The sequence below is a fragment of the Xenopus laevis genome, chromosome 8L (genome assembly GCF_017654675.1).
Source record: "Xenopus laevis strain J_2021 chromosome 8L, Xenopus_laevis_v10.1, whole genome shotgun sequence".
Taxonomy (NCBI): domain Eukaryota; kingdom Metazoa; phylum Chordata; class Amphibia; order Anura; family Pipidae; genus Xenopus; species Xenopus laevis.
The window spans coordinates 56655424-56681418 of record NC_054385.1 but is presented as its reverse complement, the minus strand read 5'-3'; the positions used below and the strand labels follow the sequence as shown (position 1 = coordinate 56681418).

The window sequence follows — 25995 nt, the reverse complement described above, 5'->3', positions numbered from 1 at the left end:
AGTCAATGTTCATGTGATGTGATATCTTTATTCTTTAATAATACTGTATATAATACTATAGTTTAGTTGTTATATTTTCCATTTTTATCTTTAAGAACAAAAAAAAAAAAACCAATCACCCAGTTTATTCTGCTGCTGGAATAGATGAATGCTGCTCAAGCATCTGAGAAATCCCCCTACAATAAACGGCTGCTTGCAGTTTTTAATACAGCACATGTGAAAAAAGGAAATGCAAAATGTGTGGAGGGGGAGTTACTTTCAGAGACAGTGTGAAGCTGCAGTTTGTATTCATCAAGTTAAAAAGTAAGTGGCTTAGATGCCGAGATAGTGAGCATTCATTATTTCCACCGTTTTGGAACTGTATTTTCATACGCAGAAAGTGAAAAGTCGGTGCAGCAACAGGTATGTATATCTTCATACATTTTTGTTAAAAATAAATTTGGTGGGAACCTGTAATAATGTGAAAATAATTGCTTGTTTTAGAATGCATGTTTTCTAGATGTACTAGATTAATTTCACCGTCTCCTTTGGTTTTTATGTACACACCATATCAGTTTAACATCAACTAAGCACAAGATCATTTCCAAAATTATTGAGAAAACCCAAGTCAGGGAATAGAACTGAAGTTACAGATACGTGGCCCCAATAGCATGGGAAATATAAACTTCACAATATGTAAATGGTACAGTTTCTAAGTCATCATGTGGCCAAACACCCCTTTTGAAGCTGAGACTCAGGCCATTTTCTCTCTTTGCCCGACCCCAGCCATGTGGTGGTGGTGGTGGGGGGGGGGAAATAAAATGTAATAAATGCTTTTGATTGGGACACAGAAGTAGGGACATAAAGTATGAGACTAAAATGCTAATCAAATTTCAAAAATATTGTCCATTCTGTGTTTGTATGTTTAGATACTTTTTCTTTTTGTTTCAAAGAGGTTGTTCACCTTCAAACACTTTTTTTCAGTGCAGTTGTTTTCAGATAGTTCACTAGAAATACTTTTTTCATTTACTCTATTTTCTATTGTGATCATTTTTCTAATATTGAAGTTTAACGTTTCATTTCTCGTCTTTCTAAAGCAGCTCTGAGGGGGAGGGGGGTCACCGACCCTGTAAATTGTTCCAAATTGATACATTAGTTAATATAATTTCTTATCTTTGGCCCTGCTGAGTAGATTCTTTGCATTTCATTAAAGGCAGCTGTTAGAATTGATACAATAGTTGCTGGTATAATAACAGGTTCTGCTTAGAAATGTATCAACTAATGCAGCAAATTGTAACAATTCAGAATCTGCACCTGGATCACTTTTGCTGCCAGACTCAAAAACTAAAAGGAGGAACATCAAACTTTAAACTTCAGTTTTGAGAAAAGGTAAAAAATTTTAAAATGGAAAGCAATTGAAAAAAAAGTCTTTTTTACTGATGAACAATCTGACAACAACTGAAATGAAACCTCTTTAACTGTATACACTTGTGTTTAAAAAAAAATCACATATATTTTACTGTTTTTGATATGGACACTACTATTCACCAAGATAGCATTTTACTTTGTTCAATTCATCAAACTTCACATTCATCAAGGTATCCTCCTCCATTTGTAAAAATCCTAGCTTTGTAGACATCTGGCATCCTAACTGTTCAACCCATTACTTCTGTAGCTCTTCCCAGAGGCTTGACTGGCTTGTAGAGCAGTTGTCTCTGACCTTATAGTGCTACCCAGAAGAATTTCATAGGGTTAAGGGTTGTTAACTGTGCCAGCCAGTCCATCAGACATTACTCCAGCTTCCTGTTTCCTCCCCAAATAGGTTGTGCATAACTTAGACTTAATGTGGCCATAGATGCACAGATAATATCGTACAAAACAAATTTTCATAAGATATTCGGTGTGTGTGTGGTGGGAAAAGAGCTGACCGTTATCGGCAGAAGACTCGGCTTGATCGGGTGCCTTTGAAGGCACCCAAACATCGCCCATTGTTAGAGCTGAATCGTCAGATACAGGTAGAATTCTATTGTTTATACTTGTATATCTGATGATTCAGCTCCACACGTGTGTTGAAACGAACAACGATCTTTTCCAAGAAAGATCATAATTGGTACATCTATGGCCACCTTTATGCTTCGGGTTATTGTCCTGCTGCATGGTGAAATGCTGACCACTTCTGGAAGATACTGAGTTTAAATAATGGATACATAAAATGACTTGGGGATTCGGTGCCTGTGTGGTTTGTAACTTTAGAAAATAGAAAATAGAGAGCACTCACCCACACACGCTGTATGTCGACCTTGCCGTCTGTGCTGACACATGCACGCGTTTCCGGAAGAACACGTTGAAAAATGGATCCACTGAGCAACAAAATCATGGAGCACCAGGCAGCATTTGGGGTCATATAAAAGATCCAAATTTATTGAGAAAAATCATAAAATCATGATGAGCAACCAAGTGAACATAGCCCCACGCTTAACGCGTTTCGTGGCCTCACGCCACTTCTTCAGGTTTGTAACTTTAACCTGTTTAGAACTGGCTCTTTTGCTATTATGTTCCATTTGATTCGCATTACCGCAGAATGCAGATAGTCAGGTTATACATATAGGACATTCTTTATAGAGACTTTAGTCTAAGGCTGGTCTGGCTTGTAGCTGCTATGATCTCTACTATGTGTATAAGGTGAATAAGGCCTCTCAATTAATCATATTCTTTTTCTTTATTCTAACTTCTCCCTCCGCATGAGTAATAACTGGCTGCTAAAGTTTACTAAATAGGGGTAAAACATTGACCCACCAACCATTTCATTGAACACAGAAATGGAAATGTATAAGTGCTGAAGTCTTGTAAAGAAGCCAAATCAGTAACCTTTGCTGCAAACTTATTTCAAAACATGTGGTGTTGTTACTTCAATTTCTGTAGCATTGAACTGATATGACTTCGGAACAGACTGCAAAGATAAGATATTAAGATAAATGTGTATAGTTCTACTGCGGCCCAGGGCCGTAACTAGGGGTAGGCACTTACCTTAAATGCAGTCTACCCATAGTCCGGCAACTGACTGAAAAGTGGGTGCGCTCTGCGAAGTTTAAGTGCTTTGCGCACGACCATGCACGTGCGCCCTCGGTTGCGCACGGTTACGCACAATTACGCACGCGCGTCCTCGGTTGCGCACGGTTACGCACAAATACGGAAGCGCGTCCTCGGTTGCGCACGGTTACGCACAATTACGCACGCGCGTCCTCGGTTGCGCACGATTACGCACAATTACGCGCGCGAGTCTTTCGGTTTGCGCGCCTTTGCTGGAGCTGGGTTGCCTGGGGCAACTGACAGACCTGGCCCGGCACTGCTGCAGTCAATCAAACTCCACAAAAGGCTAGATCATTCTGTAATTCAAGCTTTTTGCACAGTTCTTCCGTCTTCAGGTATTTTTTGATGTGAAAAAATGAATAAAGTAATTTTTGTGGCAGTAGCATGCAGTACATTGAATGCATACCTCCCAACATTTTGGAAGTAGAAAGAGGGACAAAACTTTTTTCCGCACGTAGCGTGGCTAAATGTTTTGACCACGCCCATTTTTGTGTTCACAATCCCTAATTACCATGTTCATTTTACAAAATTTGGCAGGTTAGGAAAGTTTGAAAATATTTATCCTTTTCTAAACTGTTACAATTACTTATTTTCTTGTCTCAAAATTGTTACAAAGTGTCTTATTTGCACCTGAGCTGTTCTGGGCTCTCTGCTAAAAGCCAATTAAGTGAGAAACTTTGTTTCTTTTTCTGGCTGTTCAGTGCAGAGAAAAGAGGGACTTTCCAGTACAAATGAGGGACTGCAGGTTGAGCTGTCAAAAGAGGGACTGTCCCTCTGAAAAAGGGACAGTTGGGAGGTATGACATTGTACTTCCCTGCTCTAAATGTTCTGACCCTCTTATTCCAGTTAGAGTCTATGGAATTGTCTGCCAGTACTACATAGGACATGACTAATAATGGCTCTGGGTTTTTAATAAACATAGCTGTAAGAGGACTGAGAAAATGAATGCAATTTGGACATTCTCTTCATCTAATTTTTAAGGATTCCCGTTTATTATAGCACTGAATTTACATAAATCTTTTTATGTTACTTATCTCTACATTTAAAATGCAGGTGAGATATAACAGTGCAAATCAAATCATAGATCTCCACAGGTCTTATATCCGAAAATGTGGTTCCTATACGGTTGTTCAGCTACAGCAGTGATCCCCAACCAGTGGTTCACAAGCAACATGTTTTTCACCAAGTCCTCTGATGTTGCTCCTAGTGGCATCAAAGCATGTGCTTATTTATATATTTCTGACTTGGACACATGATTTAGTTGTATAAAGCCCACATGTACTGCCAAACAGACCCACCTGTAATAGGCCAGTCCACATAGAGGGGTTACTAATACACTTATTACAGCCCTTATTGGGCACCCCACTAGGACTGCCAGGAGGGCCCTTCATTTTGCAGCCCTGGTGGGCCCCCAAGGCTCTAGTCTGACCCTGCCAATGTCCCAGTGCTTTTTGCTCCCAAGGAAATCTTTATCAAATCTTTTAATATCCAGGGCCTCTTGATAATTCCCTGTTTTTTATATATGTTCTGAATAATCCTTAATTACAGTTTAACAAATTAATCTTAAGTGGTGAATAGTCAGTGCTGTGGATGGCTGTTTGTGTACGTTCAAAAAAAACTGGTGCCCAAGCTTTGATTCCTACTAAAAAAAATATATATATATATATATATATATATATATATATATATATATATATATGTACATAAAGAAGTAGCAACAGCACTCACGCTTTAATCCAAGTTCAGCGGTGCACGTCCCTTTTTGATTCCGGCAAGTCCTCCACAATATAGAAACGTAGTAATGGAGAGCACTTGCTTGTAATGCTCAAAAAAATTTTTGTATTAAATCGTAAAAAATTTACATCACCATATGTGTGCACATATAAAAAGCGACGTTTCGAGCCTGCATAGGCTCTTTATCAAGCTATGTGTAGCAATGGTATCATTGTTGGTACCATTGCTACACATAGCTTGATAAAGAGCCTATGCAGGCTCGAAACGTCGCTTTTTATATGTGCACACATATGGTGATGTAAATTTTTTACGATTTAATACAAAAAATTTTTTGAGCATTACAAGCGAGTGCTGTCCATTACTACGTTTATATATATATATATATATATATATATATATATATATATAATGCAAAATCATAACATACGCTTACCAGGTTATCTAATATGATTTATAAAAATACAATTGTGATGTCTACACTTAAATAGTTTGAGATGGCCCCAAGTATATATTCTACTGGTACCAAAGTTTATCTAAATATTCAGAAACCTAGTTAGCTAATGAAAATGCTTGGAACTGTCACAGCCCTGAGATTACAATCAATAACTCAGCAGTTGCTGTTAGGATATAAAAAATAGCAGATTGGCAGTGAGGGTTGGTGGTAATATGAGAAAGGCAAAGAAATGGTGGCATCATGGTGACAATAGACCTGAAGCAGTGTATTGCTATTTTTGATTGGGTCTGAAATTGTACAATTCGGCTATCGATGTGCATTTATGTATGTGGTAAAAAATGAAGGTATTACAATGTAAAACCACTAGAACTCCTGGTTAATAGTGACCAAATATTTTAGTGACCTTTCTCATTTAATGTTTGTAGCAAAAAGCAAACATACACTGGACAAACAAAGAGTCTATACTACAAGAAAGCAAACTTTGCCATCATAAAAATATGACTTCAGTGTGCAGAATTGGGCAGGAGATTTACAGATAACACAATACATTAATAGTTGTATTTAATATTATGTTAAATCATTACTCTTGTCAATGTATTCACTTGATAAAAAAGCATCTAGTAACATTGTATGTGGCAAGTTTATAGGAATAGAAGTTAGGGACAGATGCTATTTTTTAAAAACCTATGTGTGTTGTAAAGCAGCAATCAGGAAAGCAAAAATAGAAAACGGGGAACTGATTGCTTCATAGATAACGACTTACCACCCCAAAATGTAACTTTACCAGAAGTAGCAGTAATGGCGTAATTTTGTAACAAAAATCAAATGTGCTTAATGATTTATTGGTATATAATATAGGAGTCAGAGTTATAGGACAAACTCTGTAAAGGTACATATGTTTCAGCTGACACAGGATATGGTATTTAAATGTTAAATTAAATTAAATGCAATGCAAACAAGGGGTCCAGGCCTGATTGTATGCACTGTTAAATACTTGAAGCGCTTAATTTTGTTTGAGCCAGGCCTCTTTTCTAAGACTCCTTTCATCTGGTGCTTTCTCAACCTAGCATCAACCCAGCCCATAACTTGGACCTCACAGGTGGGCAAGTTATTTGAAAGCTTGCTAAGGGATTCAATTTAAGAACATGTTCTGGAGAATGTCATTATTTCAAGTTTCTCTATTGGGTTAAATTTTATTCATTTATTTCTTTAATGACCTGGGCGAGTACATTGCAAGAAATGTATCTGTGTTTAAAAATAACACAAATCGACGAAAGCCAGTAGAAGTCCATGCAGGATGTATTATTCTTGCAGGGGGAACTGGAGAACCTGGCAATCTGTGCAGCTAAGTAGTAAATGAGATCGATGTTGATAATTGTAAGGTTATGCTGTTGAGAATTCAAAATATGCAATCATATATCCTTGAGGACTAGGTTAGGTAAACCATTGATGGAGAAGGACCTGTAGGCACTTGTGGATAATAGTAGTCAAAATCAGGAAGGCAAACAAGGCATTATCCTTTATTGAAGGGGGGATAGATTCAAGGAATGACAAGGCTATTCTTCCCCTTTACAAAGTAAGACATCATTTAGAGTATTCAGTGCAGCATTGGTATCCAGTACTTAAAATGATATTAATGAAATAAAACAAGTCCAAAGAAAAGCTACTAAGTTGTTAAAGTGAAAGGAAGGTCAAAGTTAGGAGGAAAGGCTGGCCAAGTAGGCTTTTTTTTAATTAAAGACAGTGGCATAAATACTAAGCACCGGACTCCCCTGCAAAAAATCTTCAGAGTGTCTTGGTGCTCACCACAACCCCACCTGCCCTCCCTTGCCTGCCCGCATGCTAGCATGACTCACTCCCTGCCCACTCACTGTTAGGTAGGGTAGTGGCCAGGGAGGGTTGCAGTTATAGAGGAAGCAGACTCCATGCTCTGAGCCCCCTGTTTCCTGGGGTGCCCCACAGCTGCAGAGTCTGCTTCCTCTATAGTTGTGTCTCTGACTGGAGAAGAGGGATATAATAACTATGAAAAATACAAAGAGATAATACAATAAAACATGTGGATCCTTTCTGCAGACACAAGAGCATTCATTCAGATAAGAAGAAATAACATTTGGCTGTTTTTTTAAAAAAGAGAGAAACTATAAAGTTACTGAAATTAATTTTTAGTAGGCAGTTAATACAGAGACTGGTCTGATTTCCCTCAAGAAGGATTTTTCATCTGCTAAATAAGCTTGCTTTGTCCACTAACCTTAGCGAAATCCTACATTTCAGATGTTATCATCATAACAAGTAAAAAGGAATCACTTAAATTGCATAAAAATTACATATATAAATGTGGCCATAGGGTTCATATACTAATGTTATAGATGCAATTGCTAGAGCACTACGGTGTGCAAAATTATTTTGAACTGTTATTGTTACGTTTTGGCCCCGTATTTCTCATAAATCTGCCAGATGTTTTGTTATAATTTGTAGAAGCCATTCCTTAAAAAAATTGCGCATAAAAGCAACCTTCCAAACAAACAAGTTATTGTAGTAAGTAACCAACACATCCCGAACAAAATTTGCACCCAAATATAAATGCATATTAATTTTGAGCGCTGCTAATTTGACACAATTTAAGAAACTCTAATGTATATTAGTGGACATTCCTTTAAAAATAATATTATTATGTAAGTCCTAACCACTGTGTCAGAAACTTTTGCAACTCTGGTCTGCTTACGTGACTTGACTGAGGTGTTAAGTTTAAATACTCTGTAGCCATATGGTACAGATACGGGATCTGTAATGCTGAAACCAGAAATCCAGAAAGCTTTGGACTGAGGAAAGGCCGTCTCCCATAGACTTCTTTTTATCCAAATAATTTATATTCTTAAAAAGTAAAAAAACAGTACCTTATACTTGAGTCAAATTAAGATATAATTAAGATCCCAATAAACAATTCAGGCGGCACTCCGGATGGGTTAGCGGAGGTTTATTGCAACATTAGTGTAACAGCATCGCCTTACGCGTTTCGGGAACACATTCCCTTAATCATAGTTGTTTATTAATGACCTGGAGGTGGGCATAGCAAGTACTGTTTCTATTTTTGCAGATGATACTAAATTGTGCAGAACTAGGGTTTTTTGTAGATAACAAGTTGACTAATTCTGGGCAGTGTTTTTATGTGGCTACTAAAGCAAACAAAGTTCTGTCTTGCATAAAAAAGGGCATTAACTCAAGGGGTTAAAACATAATTATGCCTCGTTATAGGTCCCTGGTAAGGCCTCATCTGGAGTATGCAGTGCAGTTTTGGACTCCAGTCCTTAAGAGGGATATAAATGAGCTGGAGAGAGTGCAGAGACGTGCAACTAAATTGGTTAGGGGGATGGAAGATTTAAATTATGAGGGTAGACTGTCAAGGTTGGGGTTGTTTTCTCTGGAAAAAAAGGCACTTGCGAGGGAACATGATTACACTTTACAAGTACATAAGAGGACATTATAGACAAATAACAGGGGACCTTTTTACCCATAAAGTGGATCAACATACCAGAGGCCACCCCTTCAGACTAGAAGAAAAGAACTTTCATTTGAAGCAATGTAGGGGGTTCTTCACGGTCAGGACAGTGAGGTTGTGATGGCTGATTCAGTTAATGCCTTTAAGAATGGTTCGGATGATTTTTTGGACAGACATAATATCAAAGGCTATTGTGATACTAAGCTCTATAGTTAGTATAGATATGGGTATATAGAATTTATGTGAAAGTATGGAGGGGTGTGTGTATGGATACTGGGTTTTCATTTGGAGGGGTTGAACTTGATGGACTTTGTCTTTTTTCAACCCGATTTAACTATGTAACTATAGTTGCCTATGATTAAGGGAATGTGTTCCTGAAACATGTAAGGCGATGCTCCTAACCGTAATGTTGCAATAAACCTCCCCTAACCCATCCGGAGTGCCGTCTGAATTGTTTATTGGGATCTATATCACAGCTGGGATGCTGGTGGCTGAGCACATGGAAGTTGGACGCCCCGATTCACTTGATTTTTTCTGGTTATCGTCCGATAACCAGAAATATGACAATCAAAGACTATACCCACAAACTGAATATAATTTTAGCCATAGTTTTTGTTTTTAAAATGTTATGCTTATTTAGCCAAGGTTGACATTTTGACAGCAGATTCTAAAGCCACTTACATAATTTCCTTTTCAGCATAAATTTATTTCTATTCTCTATTTGTAGCAAATTATTGGAGATTTTCCTGCACAGGTTGTAAATCTGAGTGCGGCTGAAAAGTTCGGTACAATTAAAGTTTATGATACAACTATTTGTGTCTAAAATTGATACCTGCCTTTACTCATAACTTAGATAAATGTGCTTACATTTTCTCACCACCTTAAAAAGCCAGTAAACCCAGGAACTGAAAATATCATAAATGCATTTTCAAATAATCTTGCCATAATCTGCATTTTTTGCATTGTTTGTATTTTTAGGCCTTATGTACCAGTATGTACAGTATTTTCTAACGTTCCACCAAACACATCAGACCAAATGGGTCTGTTTTAGACAATAGATAACTAAACACATACCAAATTATAGAAAAAAACATTGCAATAAAAACTGTGAATTTTGCTTAATTGAAAACATTCTTGCATGTAGAACAAATAAATAAATGTTATATAAATTTTCACTTTTTATGATAAATGTTCCTTAACAACTGTTCTTAAGGAAAGATTGGCATCTCAGTTGGTCCATGTCACTGGAAACTGTACTGCTTTAATTAGCCTTCTCTGTGGACAAGAGAAAGTTGATAGTTCTCTAGACAAGGCTGCCTTAGATGTGACTTGATTTGTAGAATAAAAGGTTCCCTCTTCCGTACAGTGATGAATTTTTATCTAAATTAAAGAAATAGATAGAGCTATACGTAACTGTAGATGAAACCAGTAGAGCCTCAGTAAACTTTCAGTAATAATATTTAACAGTGCAAAATAAACAAATAACCCTTAAATATTCTCAGAATATTTTGTGTACAGCACCCCTTTCGTTTACCAGAAATGACAGAAATCAGCGTACGCAAGGAGGTGCCTGCATTTAGTTTTAAAGGAAACACATCCATTTGTACCTGTTTTTGAAGCACTACAGTATCTCATGATGCAGAAAAGTGTCAGCAAACCACACACATAGTTGTCAAGTTAAAAACCACATCCATCCAATTCTTATGCATATAACAAAAATATTAAGTTATTCTTGCCTCATACTACCTGTACCCAACACATAAACCCTTAGCTCTCAGCTAAAATGACCTCACACCTCCTGCTACATTCCCCCTGTTCTATAAAACATTGGCTTACTCTAGGGTGGGAGGCAGATGACTTGTGAAGATGTATATAACACAAATTTAAGTATAATGTACACACTATATAGTAAAATCCCTTGGATTTTTAACTTAAAACATTTTGGTCCTTATACTGTAACATTATGCATTACTTTCTATTACAGTTATCCAGTTTAGCATTAGCCTAGTCCTACATATATCACAGTTGAACTGACATCATTTTTTGTTACTCTGTATGTAAAAAGTGGCACAAACAACAAGATTGTTCCCTTCCTGACCACAACCATCCTCCTTCATCTTGACTGCCGCCGTGCAGTGTCCTGCTTCACACTGATTAAAGTGTGAAAATAAATAGTTTGTTATGGCACTATAGCCACTCCTTGCTACATTATTCCTGCTGATCACCAGCCTTTATTAACAAAAATGCTTCTGTTTCTTATTGCACTGGTTGTGGTAGGGCGGGGGTCCCCAACCTTTGTTACCCATGAGCAACATTCAATTGTAAAAAGAGTTGGACAGCAACGCACGTGTAAAAAATGTTCCTGGGTGGCACAAAATAAGTGCTGTGATTGGCTATTTGGTAGTATATATATATATATATATATATATATATATATATATATATATATATATATAGTGAGCTTCTGGTAGCGAAAACCATAGCCACGGCACAGTTTTCAGCACAGAAAATGGAGACTGACATGTTTAGATGCAGCTTGGCTGGCTTTTATTTGCAACACAATGAGCTGGTTCATCACATAGGGAATAACAGTCCAGCTATAACACCCTCACTGGTGTAAACATTAACTTTTCCAGCACTTATATCTTTCACTGGACACAAGTCCCAGAATCCTCTCTGGGGCTCACCCAAGACAGTCTTGTCTCCTGGGAGGGGTTTCTCTTTTCCACTCTCCAGTCCTTTTTCGGAGTTCTCTTCAACACTTTGACACTGGGGGAATCACTCTTTTTTCCCAGCTGCTTACAAACTCTTTCCCTCCACTCAATGAGGTTCTCATGTGGCCCCTCACCCTCCTCCACTCAAGGAGGTCTTAGGGGGAAGCTCTGAGGTGTAGTCTCACACCTCCTATTAACTACAGCTCACCTGCAGCCTTATTACACAACTGCCTCTAGCTTGGCAGCTGAAACCCCTTAATGGAGCACGGAATGGAAGCCCATCCTGCTCTCTTCCATTCCTTTTTCTGTGTCATAATAAAAAAGTACCTTGTACTTAATACCAGCTAAGATATAAGTTTTCGGGTGAAAAATCAGAAAAAAACGTGAAAATCAAATTTGAAGGAAAATGTAATAATAAATAAGCGTAAAATACTCGAGCAGATTTGATCAGAGTTTGTAGCAGAAAATGTTGAGATAAAATCGGACTTTTATAAATAACCCCCTTAAAGTATGGAGATCCAAATTACAGAAAGATCCCTTATCCTGGAAACCCCCAGGTCCCAAGCATTCTGGATAACAGGTCCCATACCTGTAGTCTTTATTTTATGCCGTTTTAAACACTGTTATGTAACAGTCTTGAACTGACTAATCAGCCATCTTACCGTATCTCAAAATCTCAAAAACCATAGCATTTCTAGCTCGATCTCATTTTAGTAAACAGAGGCATATAAAAACATTTGTAAACCTGAAAACCTTGCTTTTGGTAATTTCCCTTGCTCTCTGTGTGTTGGCCACAAGGTCAAACTCATATCAAGAGAAAAATAAAAGTGAGATCAAGGAGGTAAATACTCTAGGATCGATGAGTACGTGGCTACTAAAATACATACAAAAACAGTATTGTATAACATAAAGATCTGTACAGGTAAAATAACATTGCATAGAAAAGTAGGGCACCCTGGAACCTGCTACAACCCTATATTTACAAACCATGGGCTTGTACCAATGAATCAGCAAAAAAAATCCTTTAACAGCGTCACATTACCAGGTCATAAAATGTCAATAGCAAATACTAAATAGAGAACAGCACAAGCCTGTGTGTCCAAGCTGGTCCTTGCTTATTGCCACCTTATTGCTGTTGAACAGGCAGAAAGAACTGGTAGGAAAATTGAAAAGTGCTTCAGAAAGTAAAAACAATCTCACTGTTCGGAATAGAATGTGATGAGCTATAAATATTTTATTCCAAACTAGACATCAATAGGTAGAGAAAGACACTAGCAAAAAAACATCATAGGATAATTTATTCATGTGGAAACATATGTTATCTGCACTTTGTACCCTCCCCAAAGGTACAGTTCCTTGCACTCCAAAATGATGAAGTAAGATCAGGGCTGCCTTACCACAGCTTAAAAGACGTAAGTATGTGGCAATCGTATCTTGAATAAAATCCTGTGACAAAATGCACTTTTTTTTTCTTTGAGAAAATAACTTGGACAGAAAAATCATCCACAGTCGACAATCACACTGTTCCATTCATTTTCAATAAAGCTGAAAATCTCAATTGTTTTAATAAACTGGAAGAAAAATAACTAAAAATGAATTCCCATTGACTTCTATAGACACTTGCCAGCTTTTACTTGCAGAGTTCTTTCTGTTAACGTCTCATGTTTTATTTTTTTTAAATCTGAATTATTTTAGTCTTTTCTCTGTAATCTGAACTAGATTCTGAAGAATATTTTTGAGTATATTTGTTTATGCAAAATATTCTCGAGTAGATCTCTGTTTGAATCAGGGAAAAAAACACCAACTCTATTGTGATATATCTTAGTATTTATAATACTTACCCATCCATGGTCAAGTCTATTGGGTGCAGAACAAAAAGTGACTTCCTGAACTTGCTGATTTTACTCATAGTATCATCTTAAAGGAACAGTAACACCAAAAAAATTAAAGTAAATGTTTTAAAGTAATTTAAATATAATGAAGTGTTGCCCTGCACTGGTAAAACTGATTGCTTCAGAAACACTATTATAGTTCATATAAACAATCTGCTGCTTGAAAAAAAGGCTGTGGCACAGGTTAAATAGCAGAGAACAGATAACACCATTATGATCTACAGAGCTTATCTGCTGTGTAACCTGAGTAGTGATGGGCGAATTTATTCGCCATGCATGAATTCGCTGCGAATTTGCGCGATTCGCCACCAGCAAATAAATTCTCTAAACAGCCGCGAAAATTCACTGGCGAAAATTCGGCGGCGTAAAAATGGACACGCCAGCGCATTTTCGCCAAAAAAACGGCCACAGCGTCAAAAAACTGACGCCCGTTTCGCAAATGTTTCACTGTTTAGCGAATTTGCCCATCACTAAACCTGAGCCTTTTCTCCTTTGAATGACTGCCCATTGCTGCACAGCAGCTTATTTATATAAACAATGGTAGTCTTTCTGAAGCAAACACAGCAGTTTTACTAGTTCAGGGCAACACTGCATTATATTTTTATTACTTTAAAACACTTTCATTTTTTGATGTTACTGTTCCTTTAAGCACCTGGTGAGCTTTTTATTTTTGTGAAAAACATGTTAGTGGAAAAAATGCTAAAATTTTTAAGATGTCGGTCTCCAGCAAACTTGAGTAATTGAGCGCAGAGAAAATAAGCACGTTCTGGAAGTAACTTTCTGCACCCAATTGACCTGACCATGGACAAGAAATATGTGCCACTTTGTGTTACTTGTGTCTGTGGCATTAATAAATAACCCATCATTTTTATTTACATTTATGCTAGGGATGCACCGAATCCACTATTTTGGATTCGGCCGAACCCCCGAATCCTTGGCGAAGGATTTGGCCGAATACCAAACTGAATCCGAACCCTAATTTGCATATGTAAATTAGGGGTTGGATGGGGAAAACATTTTTTTACTTACTTGTTTTGTGACAAAAAGTCAAGTGATTTCCCTCCCTGCCCCTAATTTGCATATGTAAATTAGGGTTCGGATTTGTTTTGGCCGGGCAGAAGGATTCGGCCGAATCCTGCTGAAAAAGGCCGCATCCTGAATTTGGTGCATCCCTTATTTATGCACAGAAATTTGTACAAATAGGCCCCATCGAGCCCATTTACCAAGTAAAAAAAAACAAAAAAACATTACATAAACAGGTGTAGGATCTAATATCTGGAATGCTTGGGACCTGGGGTATTTCCATAATCTGGATCACTACAGTATACCTTAAGTCTTGTTTTGCCACCAATACAGATTCAGGCAGCTTAGTTATTTACACAGAAAAAGGGAATCAACACCAACCTTGATATTGCTGTTGCAGCTGTTTTGTTTATAACTTTAATTACGGAAACAGAAATGCAGCTAAAAAGTTCTGTACTTAATATGTAAATTAACATTTGTAGATATGTGCTGTAACTATAAACTTCCACCATGCCCACCAACCAGGTGTTCCATTTACAAAACCACCGTCCACTAAATTAACTTTGCAACGTGTTTTAATAGGGTGAGTGGGAGAGTAGTTTCCCTAACACAGTATTACCCAGACTGCACTGAATACCTCAGGTCACATCCCTTTATAGTCTCTGGTATCAATGGCTTCTTATGGTGGACCAATCATGTAGGACTGTGAGTTCACTGTCACCAATTAGAAGTCTTTGCTGTGACAGCCCACCAGACCCCTACTTAGTAGTAACACAAAAGTGAGTAATGCAGGTAGGGATATTAGAAAAAAATACAAACCTCCCCATTCCACTAGATAGTAATAATACATTTAGCTTGGGGTGGGCTTCTCGATGACAGACTAAAATACCCAGTTTTTTATGCTGCCATCAGTGATGGCCATAAAAAATTAAATCACAATAAGCACAAGTAATTTATCTTTTTCAAGTCAATGTAAGTAATATGATAAAAAGGTTAAAATGAATAGATGATTGTAATGTTTCAAGTTTAACTACCTGGCACATTTCAGTGCTGATAAACTTTTTCCATTTATGTGAATTAGGGGAGGCATGGGGGAGATATTTGGTGGAAATCCAGGGTTTAAAGTTAATATGTGCCACTAAGACTGAAAATGAACTATTTGTCATTATTAACTAATAGTTTCCATATCAAGGACATAACAAGTCATAAAGAAATTTCATGTCATGTCAAGATAATATTCATAGATTTAATTGGGGTACAGTATTTTTTTTTTATAACACACAAGTTTCAATTAGCTGTATAATGCAGTACAGTACAATACAAATTACATTACTAAGGGCCAGTTAAGCAAATGACATCATTAAGCACCATTATATAGGTTTTACTTTACTTATGACTTTTGTGTATGCATCAAACCTTATCCCTTATCAAATTTAAGATTTGTTGATGTAGGTCTATAGGGTACAGTTATATAAAGGCGGTTATTTACTAAACTCAGGTCGAGCTTTTTGGGGCAAAACTCAATTTTTTTTTTTAATTCAAATTTAATTTATTAAAAGGCCGATGCTGCAAAAAAGACCAAATCTGAAAATCCTCCATCTCAGACTTGCCGAGGTTGCATATGAGAGAGGTCCCTATCCGATTTGGAACTTTCTGCGGTCTGCGGTGGAATTAGCCTGAAAATTGTTTTGGCCAAAAATCTGAAAAATTCTGGCTTTTCGGGGAAAAAGCCTTAAAAAATTGAGCGATTCGGGGGAAAATCCAGAAAAATCTTACTATTCGGAAGTTAATTTTATAGTTTTTCTCCAATCCAATTAAATCAAGTTTTTTTTAATAATAAATAAGGTCAAATCATGGATTCTAGTTTAGTTTTTAATTAAAAAATCTGATATAAATTCAGATTTTGAAAAATAACCCTCACAGAGTTGGATTGTGGTTAAGTATTTGGAGCTAGAGGCCTGTTCTATTTACAAGTCTTGTAACTTCCCCTCTGAAATAGCTTGACATTTATTTATATGTAAACACAAGCCAGCTGTTTGTTAAAATTGTGCTTACCTTCTGCTTTGCACACAATCATGGAATATGTGATGTCACTGCATCCTACTGAATTCCTTGACTGTCTATGAAATAGTTGTTGGTTAATAGAATGATATATGTCGCTGTATTGTATATACTAGTCTAATGAGTTTATATGAGTATTTATCCAATCACAACATGGCTTTTGTAACAGATTCATCTTGACTTATGCCTGTATCAAGTTGCAGCAGCAATAAATATAGGGGAAGCAGGCAAGATGGTACGCCCATGCCTCTAAAAAAAATATCCAGCACCAGTGAGGTTTTTAAATACACTGTCCAGTGTCAGTGGATGAGGTCCCCAGAGGATACCTTAAAGCAGTGATCCCCAACCAGTAGCTCCTGAGCAACATGTTGCTCTCCAAGCTCTTGGATGTTGCTCTCAGTGTCCTCAAAGTAGGTGATTATTTTTGAATTCCTGGCTTGGAAACAAGTGTTATTTACATAAAAATGAAGTATAGTGCCAAGCAGAGCCTCCTGTAGGCTGCCAGTCCACATAGGGGCTACCAAATAGCCAATCACAGCCCTTATTTGGCACCCAAGGGACTATTTCATGCTTGTGCTGCTCCCCAACTCTTTTTACATTTGAATGTGGCTCACAGGTAAAAAAGGTTGGGGACCCCTGCCTTAAAGGAATAGTTCAGTGTGAAAATAAAAACTGGGTAAAATAAAAAATGTTTCTAATATAGTTAGTAAGCCAAAAATGTAATATATAAAGGCTGGAGTGTACAGATGTCTAATAAAACAGCCAGAATCCAACTTCCTGCTTTTCAGCTCTATAACTCTGAGTTAGTCAGCGACTTGAAGGGGGGCCACATGGGACATTTCTGTTCAGTGAGTTTGTAGTTGATCCTCAGCATTCAGCTCAGATTCAAAAGCAACAGATATGACCCATGTGCCCCCCCCTTCAAGTCTCTGATTGGTTACTGCCTGGTAACCAGGGTAACCAGTCTGTGTAAACCAAGAGAGCTGAAAAGCAGGTTCTGACTGACTTGTTATAGATGAAATCATTCCAGCCTTTATACATTACATTTTTGGCTAACTAACTATATAAGAAACATTTTTTATTTTGCACAGGCTATCTATTTACCCAGCTTTTATTTTTACACTGAACAATTCCTTTAAAAATTGCCACCGACCTTTTTGAGTTTTCTTGACCTTTTATGCTATAATGCTGATTTCATTCTTCTGTTATTCACAGGGACATCAAAATATTTTAGTGCACGTACAAGCGACAACTTTGCATTTTCGGAAAGACAAGCAACTTTGCAATGAGATTTACTCCCCATTGGTTAGTGGTAAGTTTAACTACATTTAAAGTTAAATTAGTGAAACCAATTTACATATTTTTATTAGCCATGCAACTGTTAATTATATTGTAAATCTTTATTGAGCATTTTGGAATGAGCATTTCATTTCTGAGTTAAAAATATATATCTATTTAAAAAAATAACATTGCAAATAGTTAGATACCTAACACAAAATAATTTCTGTACTAAAATTGCTCTAAATTGCCGGAGAGTAAAACTCAATGTAAAATAAGATCAAAACAGATTCAATCAACAGATTGAAATTGTATGTAGTTGGTATAAGCAGTCCATAAACCATTGACATCTCCAGTATTACACATTGGTCTATATCTGGAAGCAGCAAACCTTTTATGAAAGTAATAGCAAACTCCTTGTGTGTCCCAAGACAAGGCTAATGAACCCCTATGTGAGTTTGCTCCTATTCATCAGCATACCATCATTCCAAAATAACAGATACTCACTTTTAGTACACTGAATATATGTATATTTGAGATAATCCAGGCAGACATATATATATATATATTTAAATTTGTATTAAATAATTAAAGCAAGTCCAATGGGTCACCTAGTAGTAGTATGGAGGAGGATATGGATTTCTCCCCCCACTTGGACTAATGGGTGCAGTAGACATTTATGTTGTCTTGACTCCACCATAGTCACGCACTCCAACAACTTGGAGTTATTAAAAAAAACTTGATTTAATCGGATTGGAGAAAAACTCTATAAAATTAAGCAAAAACCCGAATTGTAACATTTTTCTGGATTTTCCCCCGAATCGCTCAATTTTTTAAGGCTTTTTCAGATTTTTGGCCAAAAAAGTTTTCAGGCTAATTCCACCGCAGACCGCAGAAAGTTGAAAATAGGATAGGGGCCTCTCCCATTGACTTATATGCAACCTCGGCAGGACTGAGATGGAGGATTTTCAGATTCAGTGTCATCAGGGGCGCGTCGCCAATGAGGCGAGCTGAGTCGCTCGCCTCAGGCGGCAGCGCCTGAAAGGATTCCAGGGGCGCCAAAAAGCCGCTCCTGCACCTTTAAGAGCCGAATTTCCGGTTTTTGAACCGGAAATTCGACTGTACTATTGCGAGAGAGCGCAATTGCGCTCTCCGCAATAGTGTTTCTGCCTCCCCTCCCGACACGTAAGTTGGTGGGGGGGGGCGGCATTGCAGGAGCCGCCTCAGGCGGCTCCTTAGTCAGAATCGGCGCTGGGTGTCACCATCAGTTAACACCTTGAGAAGTTGAGCTGGACTGACAGCCAGATTGCAAGAATTCTTCGGGTAGCACTATAGACACAAGATCCAAAGCAAATCAAAGGAAAATGATAATAACTTTACTTACCTGTCTGTATTTAACAACCTCGCAAAGGTTTTTGATTTGCAAAATAAGCCACTATTTCTTAATTTTCTATGAAATTCATTGATAAAATTCATAGTTTTTTTTTAGTCAAAGTTTTTATAAAATGTATATTTCTTTTTGTAACAAGCAATCGGTTTTTATTTTGCCTTTTAGTCAGAGCAGGTTTCAGCTAACAACCCCTTTAAAATCCTCCCCTGGCCAATTGCCTATTCTATCTTAATGTTTGTATTTAAACTGCTACTAATGGTGGGCAGTAATGCACCTATTTAAGTCACCATAAAAGCATGCAGAGCAGGGAAGCTGGCAGCAGAAACAAATAAAAAAGCCTTAGAGTTTGACACAAGGTACTAAACAGAGTAAACATTTGGAACATGTGCCTCACTGGAACCCAGTTTAAATAGTTTAATATTTTGTTGTAGGGCAAGCTAGTTTTTTCATAAAATATAGTGTGAGGAAAATAGTGAAAAGACATAAATATTCTTTAGGAGCACTGGGTTATGCTTATCAGCTTGAAGGGAATAAGAGCAGACTGTGCTATCCTACTGTTTTATACTTTCTGCTGTATATTTTGTGGAAAGCATGGTACAGGTATGGTATAATTTATCCGGAAACCCGTTATCCAGAAAGCACCGAATTACGGAAATGCTGACTCCATTTTATCCAAATAATCCAAATTTTCTAAAACAATTTCCTTTTTCTCTGTAATAATAAAACAGTACCTTGTACTTGATCCAAACTGAGATATAATTAATCCTTATTGGAAGCAGATCCAGCCTATTTTGTTTAATTAATGTTTACATAAATTTCTTGTAGACTTAAGGTATGAAGATCCAAATTATTGAATGATCTGATATCCGGAAAGCCCCAGGTCCTGAGCATTCTGGATAACAGGTCCAATACTTGTAATAATGAAAGGTGAAAAGAGCAGTTGGTCATGGATCAGGTGACTTTTTGTTGGTGAATATAGACAATAAATGGGCCAGTTTCCTTGTTAACTGCATGCCATTTAGATGGAGAATATTTAGATTGTAAGCGCTTTACCTCTTTTATCACTTCTTAGTTGAATTCTTTTAAAAAATGTTTTATATAAAGTCCATCACAACCATACTACAGTATTTCATTTATACAGCAATGCAGTTATATGCAGGGAAGGTCGCCCTAGGCAACTGGTGCCAATACTTATAGATTTCTAACCAGAAAGAGTTAATAATTGGACTGGACCAAACACAATGAGTCAAGGAGGCTTCTGTTTCTGGGCATCTTAAGCATGCTGAATTATTCAGAAGGGCCTGATATCTGATATTGGCTAGATGGTACTATTCTCATAGAATTTTCTACGTTTTTGGGTATAGAAGGAAAATCGTACGATCCTACAATAAAATCGTACGATTCGAAGTACGATCAGAGTACGATCGTACGATGCATAAAATCCTCTGACTTCGAATGTTGGAGGATTCTATTCGATGGTCGAATTTCGATGTATTTTCCACTTTGAAATAAATAAATGTTTTAATCTAAATTAATTGCCACAACTTACATGCACATTGGAAAGCGATGCTATATATACAATCACCATTTTATGTTTTATTTTCTTAACCACCAAACTTCAGAAAGCAGAGCTGGAATTAGGGGTAGATAGAAGAGGCATCGTAAGGAACGCTTACACTGGTGGTCTAGTGGCCGGCGGGGATGCCCACCACTTGGTTCTTTTCCCCTCTGGTGCCGGTTCCTCTATGGCGCGTGGCACGCACTTCCGGGTTTTACGCACCAGCGTGATGATGTCATTGAGCCTTGGTGCGAAATTCAAAGATATTTAAAGGGGCTTTGAATAGAAACTCATTGCCTGTTGTTAGGTCTAACTTGATTAGTTCCTGGGTGTTTATTCCTTATGAATTATACTTGTGTATTCTGGTTGTGACCCATGCCTACCTGACTATTCTGAACTCTCCAATCCTGATCCTTGCCTGTCTGACTATCCTGTGAACTCTGCCTGTACCAACCCGACCTGTCTGACCTTGCTTGAACTCTGGCTGTATCGTCCCGGTCTGTCTGACCATTCTATTTAGTTTGATCCTTCTGAGTTGTGTTGCCTTCCGTCCTAAATCCTTGGTAAACAATCGTGCCCATTTGCTCGTCCAGAACTCTTACTTGGCTCCTCTCTTATTAAGACCTGGCGGCATCCAATTAGCTGAGGGCTCCTCTCAAGGCCAAATGCAGCTGCTACAGGCGGAAGCAGAGCCGTGACCAGGGAACCTAGCACTTGTTCTGAATTTAGGGTGCCAAATGTGACAGGCACCTGCCTAGGGTGCAACAATAAGGGGGTCCTGGGCAGGTGCCCATTGAAGGGCCCGGGATTGGGTGGTCAGGTTGGCCGCTCACGCCTCTATCCTGCTCACCTTCCCCTCAGTGCATGACATAACTGCGCACGTGCACATACATTCATGGGTGCGGGGAGGGGAGTGAGGTTACTGGCTAGGTTCCCTAAGGTGCCCAGTTGGTTTGGTCCACCCTTGCCAGAAAGTGATTGTATTTCATATATACTAAAACCCTACAATTTAAATGGCTGTTCCCAGAGATGCTACCCACAGTATATGCTCAGCATGCAAGTGCCACACATAAAAAAAGTTAAGTAATTTCATGAAAATAGTCATTGTTATTTTAATTTTTCTTCAGGAATATTTGGGAAATTTTAAAGTTTTTTTATTTAACTTGGTGACACATAATGTACAATATGTTAAGAGCTTGAAAATGGCAAACCCAGATGACTCCTTGTATATTTTACAGATGCATTCCAGAGCTGATGGATGTCTTCTCATGTTTTGCCTTGAAGATTGTTTGGGAACAATGTTTGAAACGCCTTCACAAGATCTAAATATTTCCGGAGTGTTTGATGACAGAATTAATCTTATAACAAGCTAGATGGAGTTGAAGGAAAACTGTATCCCACGATGGCTTAAACCACAGAACTTTAAATATTATCAACGTCTCTGAAAACTACTGTCAACATGGATTCTCTGGGTGATAGAAGAATTAAAGCACATGGCAAAATTTAATGGAAATGATTTATAGTTTCAGCGCTTAATTCCTCTTAAAGTGACTTTTGACATGCACGGGCATAAATTCAAGAGATATGTATTTTAAAAACCGCCATGAATGAATGAATTTTGTGTTCTGCCTGGGAATTTGTTTCTATTGATTCGGTTTTTTGGGTGGCTCAGTTTAATGCCTATTTTTTGAAGCACACTTTCGATGGAAATGCTCACTGGTAATGGTACTGAGTGTAATGTAGATGCCACATTTGTCAATAACATTTATGCTATCACTTACACTATTATAATGATCCCTGGGTTGATTGGAAATGTACTTGCTTTATGGATCTTTTATGCTTACATCAAGGAGACCAAGCGAGCGGTAATATTCATGATTAATCTTTCCATCGCTGACTTACTGCAAGTTCTTTCTCTACCGCTCAGGATATTTTACTACCTGAATCAGTCGTGGCCTTTCAGTCATTTTGTCTGTATGTTTTGTTTCTACCTGAAATATGTAAATATGTACGCAAGCATATTTTTCTTAATGTGCATTAGCGTAAGAAGGTTTTTGTACGTCATTTATCCTTTCAAATTCAACGACAGAAAGCGAGTCTGTGATGTGTATATCAGCGTTGTCGGATGGATATTTGTATGTGTCAGCTGCTTGCCATTTCCGCTGCTAAGAGACAGCAATAACACAACAACAAATAACCGCTGTTTTGTGGATCTTCCCCTGGTGGACATTGGGATGGCCAACTCTGTGTTATTAGTAACATTAGCAGAGCTCTTTGGATTTGTCACCCCACTAATCATTGTCTTGTATTGCTCCTGGAGGACTATAATGTCACTGAGAGAGCCAGACTCAATTTCTCAGGACCTTGGAGAAAAGAAGAAAGCTCTGAAGATGATCTTGACATGTGCTGTGGTATTCTTAATCTGCTTTGCTCCTTATCATTTAAGCTTCCCCTTGGACTTTTTGGTAAAAGCCAATAAAATAACTCAGTGCAAGCACAGGAAAGCTATCCGAACATTACATCCAGTGGCCTTGTGCCTTGCCAGCTTGAACTCCTGTCTAGATCCCGTCATCTATTACTTTACAACTGATGAATTTAAAAGAAGGCTATCAAGGCAAGATATAGCAGACAGCAATGAGCTGCAGATGTACTGCAATAAAGCCTTTGTGAAGAGAAATTCAAGACCAGAACTTTAGCTTATACATTTCCGTACCACACGCCAAACCTACTGTCCAATTCGATACCAGAAAGGAATTTATACACCAATATTTTATGATAGGCTGTTTACTGTGACCTGCCTGCTGATATACCATTTGTGACTGCTGACGCACGCAGATACTACTTAAACCATCCTGGTTCACTTCAGCTGACAGAATTAAGGTTTAAACTCGTTTAAAACTAAAAAATGATTTTACTCAGAGCAAAAATACACATTTTTGGAAATTTATAACAAAAATGAGAAAATTGTCTAAATTTCAGCAAACGCCAATGATTTCTGAATTTAATATGCTGTTTGTGTATCATTCAATCATTCAGAGCCTGTTTAAGCTGACAGCTGAGCGTTTTCTGTCGGATCGTGTCGGAACGACAAAATGCAGGTGACAAATCGAATGTAGTGGCACGTGTTAAAATATAATGGGACTGAACAAAAAATCGCAGGTATAAAGTACACACGATAAGACCGTGGGATGAAGACACCGCTTGCTCCGTTCACATCTGACAGTTGTGGCGTGTCGGATGGACTGTAGTTTATACCTATGATTTTTCGTTCAGTCCAATTATATTTTGACACATGCCACTACATCCGATTTGTTGCCTGCATTTTGTCGTTCCGACCAGGGTCGGACAGGCCCTGGAGGGAAACCGGTAAAAAAACCCGATGGGCCCCAGTCCTTGAGGGCCCCGCCAACCCAGGCCTGCTACCTGTTCCAGAAACTTTGAGCACTCCTCCTGCAAGTAAGAGAACCTTGGCACATATGGGTGGGAGGTGAGGTGTAGGCTGGCGTTGCGTTTCATAAACTTAATGTGTTTAAGACTAGGACAGGCAGGGCCAGAACGAGTAGATGACTGGTGGGTGCATATGCTGAAAGAAGTAGGATGGCACACACTAGTAGCAAATGTGCTAAAACATAGGTGCTTTATTTAGATCTCAAACACAACGTTTCGGAGGTGCAACCTCCTTTATCAAGTGTTCTCGACTGGGGGGTGCAGTTTTGCAAATGAGTAATGTGGTAAGTCTTTTACCTTCCGTTTGCCTTATTTTCCAAACAAACCCTTTCAGTGCAATCATTTTGAGCCTCTACTGAACTCTGGCAGCAGTCAGACACTGTTGGAGTCACGGAGCAGATCGGTACGTATTTGCTGCTGTCACGCAGTGACTGATCAGTGTCAGGGCCAGAGTTCAGCTTGAAGCAATCAATCCCGTAGCTCAGTGATTGAAAGAATTTGGCTGGTGCCAGAGTTTATCTCTTTTGTACAGTGTGCTCCTCCAGGTTTGTTGTACTACATAGGTCACACCGTGACTGCAAATTAAAAGCATGTCAAGTCTGAAGAAGAAGGGCACAGTGAAAAAAGTACTAGACTAGACACAAGCTATATGGATGGTGGTGAGGGGGCAAAGCTACAGGGAAAGCAGATATATATGGCATCTTAGGCATAAAAGGAGATAAAATTACAATAAAAAAAGTGGATGAAGGTGGATGAAGAATTGTACATTTGAGTTAATGAGGGAGAACTGTACATGTAGTGTGTAGAAGAGAATGACACATGGAAAGACAAAGATGAGCAAATTGCACAGAAAATGAAGACAGAGAAACAATGTTAAAAATAATTAAAAAGGATCAGTGAAGGAGAAAAATATATAGTAAGAGAGTAAAATGAATGAAAAAACATTAATGGAGGGGAGGAAAAAAAGAAGCAGGGATCAGAAGAACTTGGAGTAAATGGAATTAAAAGATAACGATATATTAAGGGATGGAAGGGGCACCATCTGTCAGACTTGTCTAGTCCGCTAGAACACCTGGTTCTTACACTAGGGGTGGGGGTCCCAGAAGTAAAAACCCAGGTGGGCCCCAGACACCCCAGTCCGACGTGATCCGACGGAAAACGCTCATGCAGTTTAGCCCTAGGCCATGCAATTATTGGTAATGTTAAAAATAAGTTATTCCTCTGGATTACAATTCATGGACTTTAGACTTTAGAAATCAGCTCATCACATGTGAGGAAATGAGCAAATACATGTAAAGCGATTTTTTGCTTTTAAATATAAAAGTCACTTTTTTTTTAAAGCACTCCTAATCCTTTGAATTGTTTTTGTATATAATACCCTTAATTTAAATGTGAAGTAGATAAACCAGACAACATTTTGTTCTGTAAGATAGGATTTTTGCTTATGTCTAACTGCACATAAATGGGCTAATATTCTGAGCAGCATCATTTCCACAATTTATGTTGGTGCATCCTGCTAAGCGATAAATTTTACATTTATAAATTATCTGTGTCTGTTTTGATAAATACTCTGACTTAGTAAAGTGATTCGGAACCCCAAACATTTGTTAGTTGTAAATGGAGTTGCTACTGAACACAGTGTCTGTCTATCCCGTTAATTTCTGCCCTCAGCCCTTTTTCTGATTATTGAAACAAGCCAGCTCTGTTCCAGTCAAGACTCCAGTTTCCAGAATGCCTTGCATTCTTCCTCCCAGATCTATTTAAGGTAGGGATGCATCGAATCGATTTTTTTGGATCCGGCCAAACCCCGGAATCCTTTGTGAAAGATTCGGACGAATACCGAACCGAATCCTAATTTGCATATGCAAATTAGGGGTGT

At 38.1% G+C, this 25995-nt stretch overlaps 1 protein-coding gene across 3 annotated transcripts; it reads left to right on the top strand.

Annotated features, from left to right (window-relative positions):
* The first annotated feature begins 279 nt into the window (after positions 1-279).
* Positions 280-25995, top strand: gpr174.L (G protein-coupled receptor 174 L homeolog). Of its 3 annotated transcripts, none has more exons than XM_041572781.1 (3): positions 280-402; positions 17659-17748; positions 21908-25995. In XM_041572781.1, the coding sequence occupies exon 3, from the start codon at positions 22373-22375 to the stop codon at positions 23363-23365; it is 993 nt and encodes a 330-aa protein (XP_041428715.1). In that variant the 5' UTR covers positions 280-402; positions 17659-17748; positions 21908-22372; the 3' UTR covers positions 23366-25995. The 3 variants fall into 3 exon arrangements, with proteins under 3 accessions (XP_041428715.1, XP_041428714.1, XP_018085447.1); XM_041572780.1 differs by having other exon boundaries at positions 17659-17755; XM_018229958.2 differs by lacking the exon at positions 280-402 and adding an exon at positions 17398-17437 and having other exon boundaries at positions 17659-17755.